This window comes from Anoplophora glabripennis, unplaced genomic scaffold (assembly GCF_000390285.2).
Source record: "Anoplophora glabripennis isolate ALB-LARVAE unplaced genomic scaffold, Agla_2.0 scaffold518, whole genome shotgun sequence".
Taxonomy (NCBI): domain Eukaryota; kingdom Metazoa; phylum Arthropoda; class Insecta; order Coleoptera; family Cerambycidae; genus Anoplophora; species Anoplophora glabripennis.
Window position 1 is genome coordinate 354,609 of NW_019416607.1, and position 15,781 is coordinate 370,389.

Sequence of the window (15,781 nt, forward strand, 5' to 3'; positions counted from 1 at the left end):
TGATCCGCCGTAAAAATTCGTTTCCCGAATCTGAATCCGTATCTATCTTCAGCCACATATGAAAAAAATTGTTAATGTAATAGTTGAAAAAAAATTAAACATTCAAGGGAAAAGGGAACGACCCTTTTCCGAAAATCTATATTGATGAGAATTTAATACCTACTTAAATTAAATATGCTTCATGCAAATGCGTCGTGTAATGTGTAATCATTTTGGGGATAGAGGATGTTCTAAATTAATTTAAAAGGTTTAAATCTGAAAATGTAGGTACTTATCTCTCTATTTTGAACCTCTCCTCGTCCAAATCTTTATTTCCTTTTCTCTCCTCCATCAACATTTTCCATAACTAAAACTAGCCCCAATATTGTTGATAACTGATGTATAGATGAACACTCAAAATTCAACGCTAGTAAATGGGGGCCTTTAGTAAATATATGTACTATCGAAATTTAAACCTATATAGGACATATACCCAAACCATAGGAGTAAATTTTACTCATATATGACCCAAATTGTCTATGGACCCAAACGTTTGTCTAGGCACAAGCCATAAGTCATATATAGGGTGTTAATTAAGTATGTAGAATAAATTCAACAGACGATTTGTTGAATGATTTTACGACAAAAAGATGTTTCTTGTGTGGTCCATTGAATTTATTGTACATACTTAATTAATACCCTGTATATGACTTATGCCTTGTGCCTAGACAACCGTATATGGGTCATATGAGTAAATTTATTTTGGGTATATGTCCCCGTCCTTTCTCCTTTTTATACGTGATATGTTATGACTACTTTTTTGCGCATTCATCAGTTTTAAACAATGAAAAAATATGTATTACCTATATAGGTTTAAATTGCGATAGTATTTACTAAAGGCCTAGGCATTAACACCCTGTATAACAGGGGGAAGGCTAGAGATTCATTAAATAAATATATAAATGGAAGACTTGCGCCCTGGTCAGATAGCCTCAGCGAGGGTTGTTAAAATCGATATAGCTCCGAATAACGTGCGGTGGCCTGGCACAGAGAAATTAAAAGTTTTTCATACGGAAATATCAGTCGGCACATAGGAGGACAGGATGATTACGGAATTCCAATTGTAAATGGAACCACTGTCGGGGTAGGTGTCGAGTTAGAACGTGGAACACAGTACTGGAAAACGACGATGGGCTCTTTGTTTAACAAATAAATAAGTGCGCGAAGCTAGATATCCAGAAAACGGCAAAAACATGTTGAAGTGTTCCAAGGAAATGATATTTTTGTTTCTGGTGCTGCTGCAGTGTGCACACCTTCAAAAACCCAACGTCGACAACAGAAGACACGATGTCTACATAGCGGGATTCTTTCCGTTCGGCAAGGGTGTAGAAAACTCGGATACAGGTAAGGGGGTAGTTTTATGAGAGTGTTGTTCGCGGATTTAACACCTGGAGAGTTTCAGGACGGGGAGTCATGCCTAGTGTCAAGTTAGCTCTAGATCACGTCAATGAACATTCTGCCATTCTTAGGAACTACAGGCTACACATGTGGTGGAACGATACGATGGTAAGTGAGACGACTGTGTGGAGTTAAACGCAATAACAAAAACGCTGATAGAGGTTTGTCTTATTATTACAAGTGGGTAGAACATTGTCCTTTTTCAGACTGAAAAGGATAACCGTGGAAGTGGAATATGCATAAGACGGGGTCGGGAAGACAGTTGCGGCGGATTTTGTTATTATTTAAGTCCGTTCTCTGTCATCCCATCCCCGTTTGGTGTTAATCTTTGATGTCTCTGGAACTGCAGTTTAAATGAAGTAACTTGTGTCTCTATAGGCTCAAGAAATAATTTTTGAATAATTGAAAATAATGATCCATTTTATATTGTCGTAGTGCAATGCTGCTGTCGGTGTTAAGGCTTTCTTCGACATGATGCACAGTGGCCCGCACAAGCTAATGCTGTTCGGAGCTGCTTGCACGCACGTCACCGATCCTATAGCGAAGGCCTCCAAACACTGGCACCTGACACAAGTAAGATGATTTTTATTTAGCCAAAGTAAAAAATGAGAAAACTTTTAAGATATATGTTAACCCACACAGAACGTTTTAGTTTAGGTTTAGCATTTTTATTATACAACCTGTTATAAATTTATTATTAATTAGATCTGAACAGTCGGAACTCGAGAGTAAAAAGCATTTTACCCTTCAGGTTAAGGCCTAATATATTTTTGTCAATAAAAAAAAATTGAAAGAGATTCTTTTATTGTAAGTATTGAAATTGTCTGAATTATATTTCTGTATTTATATCAATCAATCAATTTTCTAGTACAGCTTGAATGGTGAAAATTATTATTTTTGATATATTGCATGTATGCCTTTTATGTTGAAGTTATCGTATGCCGACACCCATCCCATGTTTACAAAGGAGAATTTTCCGAATTTCTTCCGGATAGTACCGTCAGAGAATGCATTTAATTCCCCCAGGTTGTCTCTCCTGAAGCAATTCAATTGGACTAAGGTCGGGACGATCTACCAGAACGAGCCGAGGTACTCCCTTGCTCACAACAGGTAGGCGTAGAGATTGAAAAACCGCTAAACTTTCTTTCATCCTATGAATGTTTCAGGTTGGTTGCTGAATTAGATACCATGGGGTATCAAGTACTAGAGACCCAGAGTTTTACAAACGAAGTTACCACCGCCCTTACAAAACTGAAGGAAAAGGACACCAGGATAATTTTAGGTACCTAACAAGAAAATAATCTTTTTAAATGTATGTGGCGTCTAACCAGCATATCGGGTCACAATGTAATACAAGTATCAGATTGTTCATTACAAATTAACAGAAAATGTTTGTAAATCAGTTTTTAATTGGTGACGATGGGAATGATTTTTAGGAAACTTCAATGAGAGATGGGCCAGAGAAATTTTTTGCGAAGCTTACAAACTGAAAATGTACGGTCGGAAGTACCAGTGGATCGTGATGGGAACTTATAGCTTTGAGTGGTGGAAGAAGTTAGAGTTTGAGTTTAATTGTACCTTGGAAGAGCTCGAGGAGTCCTTGGAGCAGACTATCTTAACCGATCTGTTGCCATTGTCAACTAGCGGAGAAATCACCATTTCTGGGATAGTACGTAGTCCAATTTTGTCCGATTGGCAATAAAATAATCCATATAATACAGAGCCTTCATAAATGATTATAAGCCATGTGACCAGTTATTGTGTTTGGAATAGTAATTTTATTTCCTTCGCGTTAGCAATTAAATTTTTGTAGAATTAAAAATTTTATTAAAACAATAAGATCAAGATTACATTAAAACACAACACTCCGTTTCACTGACCGGTGATTGATGTAATTTAATTCAACCAATCGGCGATGGCATTATCTCGGTTATGTAACGGTTTGTTTTTGTTCATTGTAAACGAATCATAATAATAATATTACTGACGCTAAGATTTAGGGATTTTTAATTGTTGGGTTGCTTAAACTCGATATAATCAAGCAAAATATAAAAAAAATGTTCAAAAAGCTTCGTTGTTTCCCACGCTTTTCGCTTAAAAATAATTTTTTGTTTATATGGAACAAAACGATATTTGAAGTTTTTAGACAAGTGTGAATTTTATTGACTTTGTGTATGTAAAGGGGATATGTTTAACTTTTCCAGACTGCAGACGAATACAGGATGGAGTACGATTCTAGAAGGGGCGTTGAGTATTCAAGGTTTCACGGCTACACCTACGATGGTATTTGGGCGGTCGCCCTAGCCATTCAAAACGTAGCACACAAGATAAAGTACTTCCGTCGGAACCAGACCGTCAACGACTTCAGATACAGAGATCCTCTTTGGGAGAGATTATTTCTGGACGCTCTGCACAACACCAGCTTTGAAGGTGCGAAGTTTTGTTCTTACCTACTAGTTTTTGCCCTGCCTATCATGAACCGACTACTGAAATTACACAGCCGATAATGTAATTAAAGTAATAAATGTTCTTTTCGCTCGGACACAGGCGTGACTGGCCCGGTAAGGTTCTACGATAATGAAAGGAAAGCCAGTATCCTGTTGAAGCAGTTTCAAGAGGGGCGAGAAATAAAAGTGGGGGAATACAGCGCGGCCACCCAACATCTTGACTTGACTCTCGGGGCACCCCTTAAGTGGATCGGCAAGTAAATATCAACTTGAACACACGGCACGTTTGCGGTATAACTGCACTCTTACGGTCTGATATCTACCATTTTTTCAGACATCCTCCAAAGGATCGGACTCTAGTCATCATAGAACACACGAGAGTAAACAAAACGGTCTACGCGATTTTAGCCACTTTGGCGGTGTGCGGAATTATAATGGCCATAGTCTTCTTGGCCTTCAACATAAAATACAGGAATCAGCGCTACATAAAAATGTCCAGCCCGCAGCTGAACAACCTGATCATTATCGGCTGTATGCTTACGTACACTAGCATCATCTTCCTCGGCTTAGATTCTGGATTATCCAGCATAGGTAATAAGTCTTAAAAATAATCATACTTTTGTCGAATTCTTTATGTTTCCTTATTTTTCAGACGCCTTTCCCTACATATGTACCGCCAGGGCCTGGTCCCTCATGGCGGGCTTCTCCCTAGCCTTCGGCGCAATGTTCAGCAAGACCTGGAGGGTGCACTCCATTTTCACAGACGTCAAACTCAACAAAAAGGTCATCAAGGATTATCAGCTGTTTATGGTGGTAGGCGTGCTTCTTTTCATCGACCTGGTCATTATGACTACATGGCAGGTGGCCGATCCCTTTTACAGAGATACCAAACAAATGGAACGATACGTAAGGGTAGAGCTCGACTAAATTAAGTGACGTATTTGACTGACGTAAAGTAAATGAGAAACATAGTAATAAAAACTCATTTCCAGCCTCACCCTTCCAACGAAGACATCATCATCATACCCGAAAACGAATACTGTGCGTCTGAACATCAAACCATTTTCGTAGGATGCATCTACGCGTACAAAGGCCTGCTAATGGTACGCGTATACTCTACAATATGAATTCACCCATCAATCGCACGCCCTCTTTCAGATTTTCGGAGCCTTCTTGGCTTGGGAGACTCGTCACGTTTCCATCCCGGCACTGAACGACAGTAGGCACGTTGGTCTGTCCGTTTACAATGTTGCTATCATGTGCATTTGCGGCGCTGCCGTGGCGCTGGTTCTTGTAGACCATCAGGATGCTATGTTTTTAATTATCGGTAAGATTTACTTATATCAGGCGTAAATTTTAGATCCACCACGACGAAACTGTGTAAAAGCTCTGTAAAAAATTCCAGGCGTTTTTGTAATGTTCTGCACCACGGCCACCCTGTGGTTGGTATTTGTCCCGAAAATGTTGGAGCTGCGCCGCAACCCCGGCGGTTCCATCGACAAACGGTTTAGGCCCACTCTGAGACCCATGTCGAAGACTAGAAGGGACTCGAGCGCCTCCGAGCTGGAGAGTAAACTCAAAGATGTCAAAAGCTTAAATTCCAAGTACAGGAAGACACTTCTGGAGAAGGAGTCCGAGTTACAGGTACAAAATCTTAGTTTTATTCTCACATTCGAAAATTTTGTCTGACGGCAAGGAAAATGCCAAACATTCAGAACTGTTTCTTCTTGAATATTTTAGATGCTCATTAGAAGATTGGGCAGCGAGGCCCGCGAAATACTCGACTCCCGAACGGATTCCATGAGCGATACCAACAGACTCTCCGTGCCCCTTATAAGGAAGGAGCCGCCCAGTGCCACGGAAACCAGCGACATCACTTCGTTGTGTAGTCTCAGTTCCCAAGACTACACCTCCTTGCACCATACCGACAGTCAGAAGTGAGTAACCCTGAACGAAACGGACGAAGGTCTTAGTCCGTGAAATTGGTTCATATCAAGGACATTTTCTGGAATTCCCGAGGGGCGATCCGCTAAGGAAAAAACGTACGAAGATTACAAAATTTCTGAAATCTCTTGTAATGTATCTGCAGATTTCAATATCGATTAAAAAAAAATTACAAATTTCATATAAATAATCAAGATTACAATATCTTTCAACCGATTACAAAACATTTCAGGAGATTTCAGAGTTATTTTAGTAGATTTCAATGATTATTTAAGATTTCAATAGGATTATTCGAAATTAAAAGAAGATTTCAAAATTTCTTAATAATATTTCAAGGAATACGGGAAGATTACAATAAGTTTTGAATGTCCATTTGAACAAAAATAATTGAATTAACTTCAACTGTCATTCATTTCATTCATTAACAGTAGTGCTTTGATTAAGAATTTCCAGTATCATTTTTACGCAAAAATTGTAACATTCTGATTAAGTTTTTGTTCGAATGAACGTTAAAAACTTTTTGTCATGACAAAAATGATAACGCCATTTTGAAAGTAGGTAAGTATATATTTTTATTGAAAGATAAAAATATAATAATCCAATAAACTAATAAAAATAAAAAAATAGAAGTAACATAAAATAAACATTTTCCCAAAAAATAAATAATAAGAAATATTTTAAGCTTTTATTAACACTTGTATTTAATACTTTACCTGTATACAGTGTATTTAAAAAAGACGCGGCAATATTTAAGGGGGCGATTGCCCAGATCATTTTATAAAAAAAAGTTCCTATAAACATACGTCCGCAAACGCTTCGTTACCGATCTACAGAATGTTGAAATTTCATTAAAAAAACAGTAAAAATTAAATTTCTCCAAAACCTCTTGATATTATAATGAAATTTTAGGCCTGTCAATAGCTATGGCAGACGCGTACTTTGCAATACAAAACGATTTTTTAGTCTTACCAGTGACTAGCTATTTTTAATGAAAAAAATAGGACCCCGCTGGTTTTTCTAAAAATATAATTTTTTAATTCCTTGTTCAATTATGAAGAAGAAAGCTTTCCTCAGATTATACGCACCGTACGTCACACCGTTATTGAGTAAAAAAATAAAAAACATTTTATTGCGCACCTAAACCCAATGTTGTTTTAATTGAGAAATTTAAATTATTGAACAAAGAAATTCAAATTATCAAATTTGATTGATTTTTGAAATGTGGTACATACTGTTGTTTGTAGTAGGTAATAATAAGGGGCTGCGTTTTAGAGAAATTTAATTTTTACTGTTTTTTAATGAAATTTCACATTCTGTAGATCGGTAACGAAGCGTTTGCGGACCTATGTTTATAGGACTTTTTTTATAAACTGACCTGAGCAATCACTCCCTTAAATATTGCCGCGTCTTTTTTAAACACACTGTATACAAGTAAAGTATTAAATGCAAGTATTAATAAAAGCTTAATATATTTTTTATTTATTAGTTTTTGGGAAAATACTTACCTACTTTCAAAATAGCATTATCATTTTTGTCATGACAAAATGTTTTTAACGTTCATTCGAACAAAAAACTTAATCAGAATGTTACAATTTTTGCCCAAAAAATGCCTGATACTGGAAATTCTTAATCAAAGTACTACTGTTAATGAATGAAATGAATGACATTTGAAGTTAATTCAATTATTTTTGTTCAAATGGACATTCAAAACTTATTGTAATCTTCCCGTATTCCTTGAAACCTTATTAAGAAATTTTGAAATATTCTTTTAATTTCTAATAATCCTATTGAAATCTTAAGTAATCATTGAAATCTACTAAAATAACTCTGAAATCTCCTGAAATGTGTTGTAATCTTGATTATTTATATGAAATTTGTAATATTTTTTGAATTGATATTGAAATCTGCAGATACATTACAAGAGATTTCAGAAATTTTGTAATCTTCGTCTGTTTTTTCCTTGGCGGATTGCCCTTCGGAACACACCAATCGCACCATATAGGTTTCTGTCGAGGTTTCTGTGGCATTCTTTGGAAAATGAGGAGGGGGGGGGGAGGCGTTGTATAACGACTACATCGACGAAATTCATTAGCTGATTACATAGATTATAGCGAGGATTACAGATAAGATTACGTAGATTACAGATAGATTACAGATAAGATTACGTAGATTACATAAAGATTCCAGGGCAAACGTACGAAGATTACATCAGCGGATCGCCCCTCGGGAATTCCTTTTTCTGCAATTTTTGTACTCCTATGTTCATTTCTTTTCTCAATGTAACCAATTTTACGATCGAGACCTGCTCATTCTGTCAGTCGAACAACTGTGTGATTAATTTTTCCTTGCAGTCCAATGTTGGGTAATCACAACCACCATAAGTTCAAGTACGTTTAATCCCGTACGTGTGTAGGGTATTGGTAGATTTAACGCTGAGTAGGTGCAGCATGGTACATACAAGCGGTGGCGTAGTTTTGTATAGAGGTGTAGGCCGTGTGCAGAGTGGAGGGTCGTGCACTCAGTGTAATGTTCCAAACGGTCGATGTACAACCTGCAACGGAACATTTCTCATGCATATTTTCAAATCGATAAATAAAACAAAGGGAATACTTTATACTGAGAGCACATTAACCCTAGATAGGCAGTAATAGATTTTATGTTTTTATGTCCGGTACTTGCCAGTTAAAAATACCTACCGAAACCGGGGTGTATGCTAAGTTTTCTCTAAAAAATTACATTTCCAGGTAGATTTACAAAATTCTAGTTTCCGCTATTCATGCATTGTCATAATTAGTTAATTTTCTTTAACCTACATTTTTGAAGAAACAACTTAATTTTTCTTATGGACGCCAAATATCAAATATATTTGATGATTTGCAAGATATGCGTTGGGTAGTGATAATTTAATTTAGTTCAATACGACGATAAAAATGTAAAAAGTAAAACCGATTACGATTGTAATTTGAAAAAATTCCCCGACATTCCCAGGTCTGTGAAATTTCCCGATAATTCCAGATTGGTTATACACCCTGCGAAACGGTTCATTGTGAATCAAACATAAGGGCATTTTGCTGTACAGGGTGGGCAAATAAGTGAGGTAAGAGGCTGTATCTCAGAAACTAATGATCGTGGAGAGCTACGGTAAAAAATTTTATAGGTAAAGTGGGCAAGGGAAAATGCTGGAAATTATTATCAAGTTTCCAAGATGGCCGCCAGTGGGCGTTTCCACCATCTTGAATTACATAAAGTTACGTTTCTCACGATTTTCCCCAATGAATGTAACAAAAAAGTATTTGCGTTTTAATGTTAACTTAAAGTCGAACATTTTTTGTAAAAACAATTTTTCTCTATCTTTCGAAATAAAGTGGTGGGGGGTATTTGAATGTTGTTTGAAATAAATGCCTGTAACTTCGAAACGGCTTAATGGATTTGGATAAATTTGGTATCATTGAAAAGAGCATTTCTTGGGCTTTTAGGTTTCTCGTAATCATGACAGTTGCGACCTACACGGCCGCCGATAGAGGGCGTTATTCGATATTATAACCAAAATATTGGATTTTCTCAAAAAATTTAAATGCGATGATATGACTTTTTTTAGACTAGAAAATAGACAAATGACCAACCAATAAGCCTGCGCAAACCGCATCTTAATATCTTTTTCCTAACTCAAATTATTTAAAAAAATACTAAACCAGGAAAATTCATATATCCCCATTTAAAAATGCATCGGTTGCTTTCGATAAGAAGGCAAGTAGTAGGCCATGGACACGACAATCGCCTAACAAAAATATTGCCAAGTAACGTCAAACTTTTGTCACACGCAGCCTAATATTGTTGATTGCGTATAATTTGAGTACTTTTTAATCAAAATGCCTCTCACAAATAATGAAGCCGTTGACATGATTGCGATTTATTTCGAGTGTTTTCAAAATGCAGCTATAGCTGCAAGACAGTACGCGGCACGGTATCCAGATCGCCGTCATTACGGGAGAAGAATGTTTCCGCGCTTGGTACAGCGATTACGCGATACTGGAAGTTTTCGTCGTCCTAAACGTCGCAGGCGTCGCAATGGAAGGACCGAAGAAAACATTATCAATGTCTTGGCTTACATAGAATTTGATAGACATGTAGGAACTAGAACATTGTCTCTAGACTTGGGAATAGCACGAACAACTGTTAGAAATATTTTGAAAGATTATAGGTAAATAATTTTATCTTATTCCAAGTATCTTAGCACATACTCTCAAATACACAATTCAGTGTTATTCTGATTATATTATTTTTACGCATATGTTGTTTTTTACTTTTAGATTACATCCTTACCACATAGTTTTGCACCAGGCGCTAAATGAACAAGATTTCGATAATAGATTAAATTATTGTCAATGGATGCTAGGCATGCTTGAGGAAAACAGAAATTTCTTAACGGAAATTCTCTGGACCGACGAGGCTACCTTTAGTAGTGATGGTAGAGTAAACCGTCATAATATGCATTATTGGTCCGCTGAAAATCCGCATTGGTTAAGAGAAGTGCAGCACCAGGGACGCTGGAGCCTAAATGTGTGGTGCGGTATCATTGGGGACAGAATTATTGGACCTTATTTTTTTGATCAAGCTTTAACTGGTAACCGCTTCTTAGAGTTTTTGATCAACGACTTGCCAATTTTGTTGGAAGATGTGCCACTCGAAACTAGGAGAACTATGTTTCTGCAATTAGATGGTTGTCCGGCACATTATTCAATTAATGTCCGAAACCATATTAACGGGACCTTTCGAGAACGCTGGATAGGAAGGGGAAGCCTATTTCCTTGGCCGGCAAGATCTCCGGACTTGACATGTCTTGATTTTTACTTGTGGGGACGCTTAAAAGACATTGTTTTTCAAACTCCACCAACAACACGAATGGATATGGAAAACAGAATTCGAAACTCAATTCGTCAACTATCAGCGGTAGAAATCGAGGCTGCGGTTCTGTCGACTCAAGAAAGACTGGAACAATGTGTGGAATATGACGGAAGGCAATTTGAACACAGAAGGCATTAATCTTTTTTCAAAATCGGTCCTTTTCAGGACCACAACTTTATTTAAAAGGAAAATCGCTTATAAATACGAAAACGTGCGACTTAAAATCACAGCACTAAATAAACTGACATTTCTTGTGAATATTTTAGAGAGGAGTTTGTCTTTTATTTCCATGGCCTACTACTTGCCTTCTTATCGAAAGCAACCGATGCATTTTTAAATGGGGATATATGAATTTTCCTGGTTTAGTTTTTTTTTTTAATAATTTGAGTTAGGAAAAAGATATTAAGATGCGGTTTGCGCAGGCTTATTGGTTGGTCATTTGTCTATTTTCTAGTCTAAAAAAAGTCATATCATCGCATTTAAATTTTTTGAGAAAATCCAATATTTTGGTTATAATATCGAATAACGCCCTCTATCGGCGGCCGTGTAGGTCGCAACTGTCATGATTACGAGAAACCTAAAAGCCCAAGAAATGCTCTTTTCAATGATACCAAATTTATCCAAATCCATTAAGCCGTTTCGAAGTTACAGGCATTTATTTAAAACAACATTCAAATACCCCCCACCACTTTATTTCGAAAGATAGAGAAAAATTGTTTTTACAAAAAATGTTCGACTTTAAGTTAACATTAAAACGCAAATACTTTTTGTTACATTCATTGGGGAAAATCGTGAGAAACGTAACTTTATGTAATTCAAGATGGTGGAAACGCCCACTGGCGGCCATCTTGGAAACTTGATAATAATTTCCAGCATTTTCCCTTGCCCACTTTACCTATAAAATATTTTACCGTAGCTCTCTACGATCACTAGTTTCTGCTTCTGCTTCTTCTGCTTCTACCTCGCTTATTTGCCCACTCTGTACAACTAAATGCCTACAATGTACCAGCATTTGTGAGGTAGATATTTTTCTGAAATGCACATAAAAACATAGCTTCCTATAAACAAAAACATTTACTCTAACTACACACTTCAGGAAGAAAAGGCCACCCAGTGGCGACTCTCCAAAGGCCGAAAAGCCCACCCAGAACTCCTCACGGCCTCCAGACTTGACCGAGCAAGATCACTCGAGGCAAGCCAACGGCTCGCTAGCCAGGCCCTCTCTAGATAATCTCAAAGTGGACAGCAATTACAACAGCGTAAAAGACACGTTTGGCTCCGAGTTTGAAAGGTCCAGGGCCGACAATAGTCCCGCAGATATAAAAAAAGACGAACCAAAAATATTTAGGACGCCCGTCCATGAACGCAGAGCCTCCAAGGTCCTGGATTTAGAGTCGATGGAGAAACGAAGAATGAGCGTTAAAAATGAACTTTTGCCGGAACAAGAGGAGGTGGTGTGTCCCAGGAGGGTGAGCATTCCGAGTAACAGGACAACTCCGAAGAAGAAACCCGAGTGCGGAACGCACGTGGTGGCCAAAAGTGAGCTTTGGGATACCGGAAGTCAGCACAGGTGCATGAAGAGCCATCAGAAGAGCGGCAGAGTTAGTATATCGCAGGATGAGGGTAAGTTCTGGGACTGACCGAAACATTTGACCTTTCATATGTATAACGACAAAGTAATACCTTAAACATTTGTCTAGTTCCTTACCCTATATACATACGCATAGACATATACAGGGTGTAACGTAAAGGTTGGGAATAAATTAATCGGTGGATTCTTTAGTTCAAAAAATAAATTTTTGTCATATGAAGTTATGCTCTACGGGTTTTCTTTTCCAAGCTACAGGGCGTTAAAAAATATAAAAAAAATTAGTTTTTCTCCAATAACTTTCGAACATTAGAAGGTAATGGAATGAAATTTTATCCATAGCTTAATTTGATAATCCCCGAGTAACAGGAAAAAGATTGGCTTTGTAAGTTACTCAGTGGCGTGCGTACGGATTATACCGTAAGGTTTTTCGAAGAAAATTGTGGTAAGCCACTGGTGAAAACATTTTTTTGATATTTTTTTATTATCCACTTTTTATTTTAAACAAAATTACCCTCTTGCGTTTTATTCCTAGCTCTTGTCACTTTTCCGTAAATAAACGTTTTGTAAATACTATTTTTTCCCACTGCTAACATAGGAAAATGAAAATAAAAACATTATGAAGTATGCTTTGACCAAGCCACCAAAATTTGTTTTCAGATGTTTTCAGACAAAACATCATCGTCAGTTATGACATTTAGCTTTCCTTAAACGGTTGTATTTTGGTTTAGATCTGTTAGAAATGGACTACTCATTTCCAGAATTAGCAGATATGCATTTTATTTACGGCCTTGCCAACGGGAATACTGTGTTAGCTGTGCGACTTTAGAAGAAGTTCCAATTGAAACACGCCAGAACATGTGCTTTATGCATGATGGCTCCCCAGCTCACTTTAGGCGAGAAGTTAGAGAATACCTCAATGAAACGTTCCCCAATAAATGGATAGGTCGTGTAAGGCCAAGAGCGTGGCCTGCTCGTTCTCCCGAACTTAATCCGTTAGACTATTATGTGTGGGGGCACTTAAAAACCATAGTTTATTCCGTTCCCATTTCTGATGTACAGATTCTTCGTCAAAGAGTTGAAATGGGCTGTCAGCTAATTCGAGATATGCCTGGAATTTTTGGACGAGTAAGAGAATCCACGAGAAAACGCATTGAAAATGTACTGAAGTTGGGGGGCAACATTTCCAGCACATTTTGTAATCTTGTTTGTTGTTTATTATTTCTTATTACCTACTCAATAAATTCTTTAAATTCCTAAGTCACTAGTGTTTTTTTATTATTGTTAAAATAATGTGATACTTTAATATCATTTTCAATACAAATAAGTCTTTTTTTAATGCCTATTTGACCATTTTCGGTGGCTGAGTCAAAGCATACATCATAATGTTTTGTTATTTTCATTTTTCTATGTTAGCAGCGGGGAAAAATGGTATTTACAAAAGTTTTATTTGCGGAAAAATGACAAGAGCTAGGAATAAAACGCAAGAGGGTAATTTTGTTTAAAATAAAATGTGCATCATAAAAAGATATTAAAAAAATGTTTTTACCAGTGGCGTACCACAATTTTCTTCGAAAAACCTTACGGTATAAGACGTACGCACGCCACTGAGTAACTTACAAAGCCAATCTTTTTCCTGTTACTAGGGGATTATCAAATTAAGCTATGGATAAAATTTCATTCCATAATCTTCTAATGTTCGAAAGTTATTGGAGAAAAACTAAATTTTTTGAAATTTTTTAGCGCCCTGTAGCTTGGAAAAGAAAACTCGTAGAGCATAACTTCATATGACAAAAATTTATTTTTTAAACTAAAGAATCCACCGTTTAATTTATTCCCAACCTTTACGTTACACCCTGTAGATGTGGCCATTATATGCATTCACTGACTGACTTTATTTCTGTTTTAACGCACACATAATAAATCTATTTCACTTTCCAATATGTAATTTTACATATAAACACAATACAGTTAGAAGTGAGTATGCATATCAGACTGATACTTGTTTCAAATAAACTATTCTACCAGTTAGTACTTTGATATGCAGTCACATGCTTCTTTCAGAGTCCAATCACATGCACCGTACTGTGTCGGAGCGCAACCGACACTCCTCCCAGAAGGAGAAGCGGGAGAAGTCTCCTGTGGCCAAGAAGGAGATGCCCACCAACATATGCAACCAACAATGCAACAAGCTGGGCTATTTTCAGAGCACTCCGAATGTGGCCGCTCTCAAAACCAACGTGCACACGCCTAAGAGGGACAAATCCATGTACAACGCGACCTCAGAGAGTGAACTGTTAGATCGCGAAATCTTGCCGATTTTCCAAAAACTGCTCACCGAGCGCAACAAGAGCCAGCACAACATTGATTACTCTTTTGGGCGATCTTGTCCCAACATCTCCATTAAATGCGATATCGTGGAATATTTGTAGTTCTCTTCATTTCTCGGCGGCACTGTTTATATATTTTTGCACATACTGTAAGAGATGGTCTCTTACAGTTTGAGGTGTCTGTGCTCTGTTTTTAATCGTTTATCAACTGTGAGAAGTTCATTTTTTATTTCTTTGATAGCCTTCAGTTTTCATATTTCGTACTGGTTTAACGCAGAGGCAGGAGATATGTGTAGAACGGAGTGTTGCATGCTTATGTGGATAAAAAACATCTGTTGTGCAGATTTCAAAAGGTTGTGTTACATTATATGTTGTATATTTTAAATTTATTGTTAAACTAATAAAAATTGTGTTACATAACATGCTTTTTATTTATATTCATAACAATCCGTCGTCGTACTAAGTAATTTGATAAACATCTATGATTATATAGATATATAGGTTGGAATGCTACTTTTCTCTTGTAGTACCTACATCTAATTTCCATATTTTGCTGTCGAGGAAGTGATAATATCATGTTGTGGTCTTTTCAAATATCATCTTGAATCTTCTTTCTTACTTGTGCATTGATGTCCTCAGTTTTGTCTGTAGTGACTGTAGACTTTATAAAATAAGAAGCAAAATGTAGAGTAACGGCTGAACCCACGAGCAGCGTAAGCAGTTTTGCTCTTTTCGATAAGTGTAAAAACATACTTGAGATATTAATTCTGTTACCTAAAAATGTACACGATAGATCCGGAAGATTTTTAACAAGAAAATTACAAACCTAGTGAAATTAAAATGCTCAAGAATATCCATAGTCACTAATTACAAGTACTATAATACTAATACAAAAAAGATAGGTTAGCAGTTAGCACTGTTAGCAGTCAAGGTTAAAAAAAAAATAGAGAGCAGGCAATGTTGCCCACCATTTAAAAATAAAAGTACTAAAGTGGGAAGGAATTTAAACGACACTAATTGTAACAAGATTTCGCAATGTTGCCAATATAAATCCAACTAGAATTTAGTTGCTCACCAAATTTTATTGTTTAAATTTAGTTGATATCAATTGAGTTTCACGAGTTTCTGGT

General features: G+C 36.8%; 1 protein-coding gene across 1 annotated transcript; it reads left to right on the forward strand.

Annotated features, from left to right (window-relative positions):
- The first annotated feature begins 1,232 nt into the window (after positions 1-1,232).
- On the forward strand, positions 1,233-15,422 carry LOC108912402 (gamma-aminobutyric acid type B receptor subunit 2). Its single transcript, XM_018717604.1, has 16 exons — positions 1,233-1,383; positions 1,442-1,545; positions 1,873-2,010; positions 2,369-2,547; positions 2,604-2,719; positions 2,874-3,106; positions 3,642-3,867; positions 3,985-4,141; positions 4,219-4,475; positions 4,537-4,790; positions 4,877-4,987; positions 5,043-5,211; positions 5,290-5,528; positions 5,625-5,821; positions 11,830-12,356; positions 14,386-15,422. The coding sequence occupies exons 1-16, from the start codon at positions 1,233-1,235 to the stop codon at positions 14,751-14,753; spliced, it is 3,426 nt and encodes a 1,141-aa protein (XP_018573120.1). The 3' UTR covers positions 14,754-15,422.
- The last annotated feature ends 359 nt before the right edge of the window (positions 15,423-15,781 follow it).

What these genes read in the sequence shown, in the direction of transcription:
- LOC108912402 (XM_018717604.1), top strand. Translation starts at nt 1,233, where the DNA reads ATGTTGAAGTGTTCCAAGGAAATGATATTTTTGTTTCTGGTGCTGCTG. An exon ending in TTCTGGATTATCCAGCATAG is followed by an intron (nt 4,476 to 4,536) that starts GTAATAAGTCTT and finishes CTTATTTTTCAG; the next exon opens with ACGCCTTTCCCTACATATGT. An exon ending in CACCATACCGACAGTCAGAA is followed by an intron (nt 5,822 to 11,829) that starts GTGAGTAACCCT and finishes TACACACTTCAG; the next exon opens with GAAGAAAAGGCCACCCAGTG.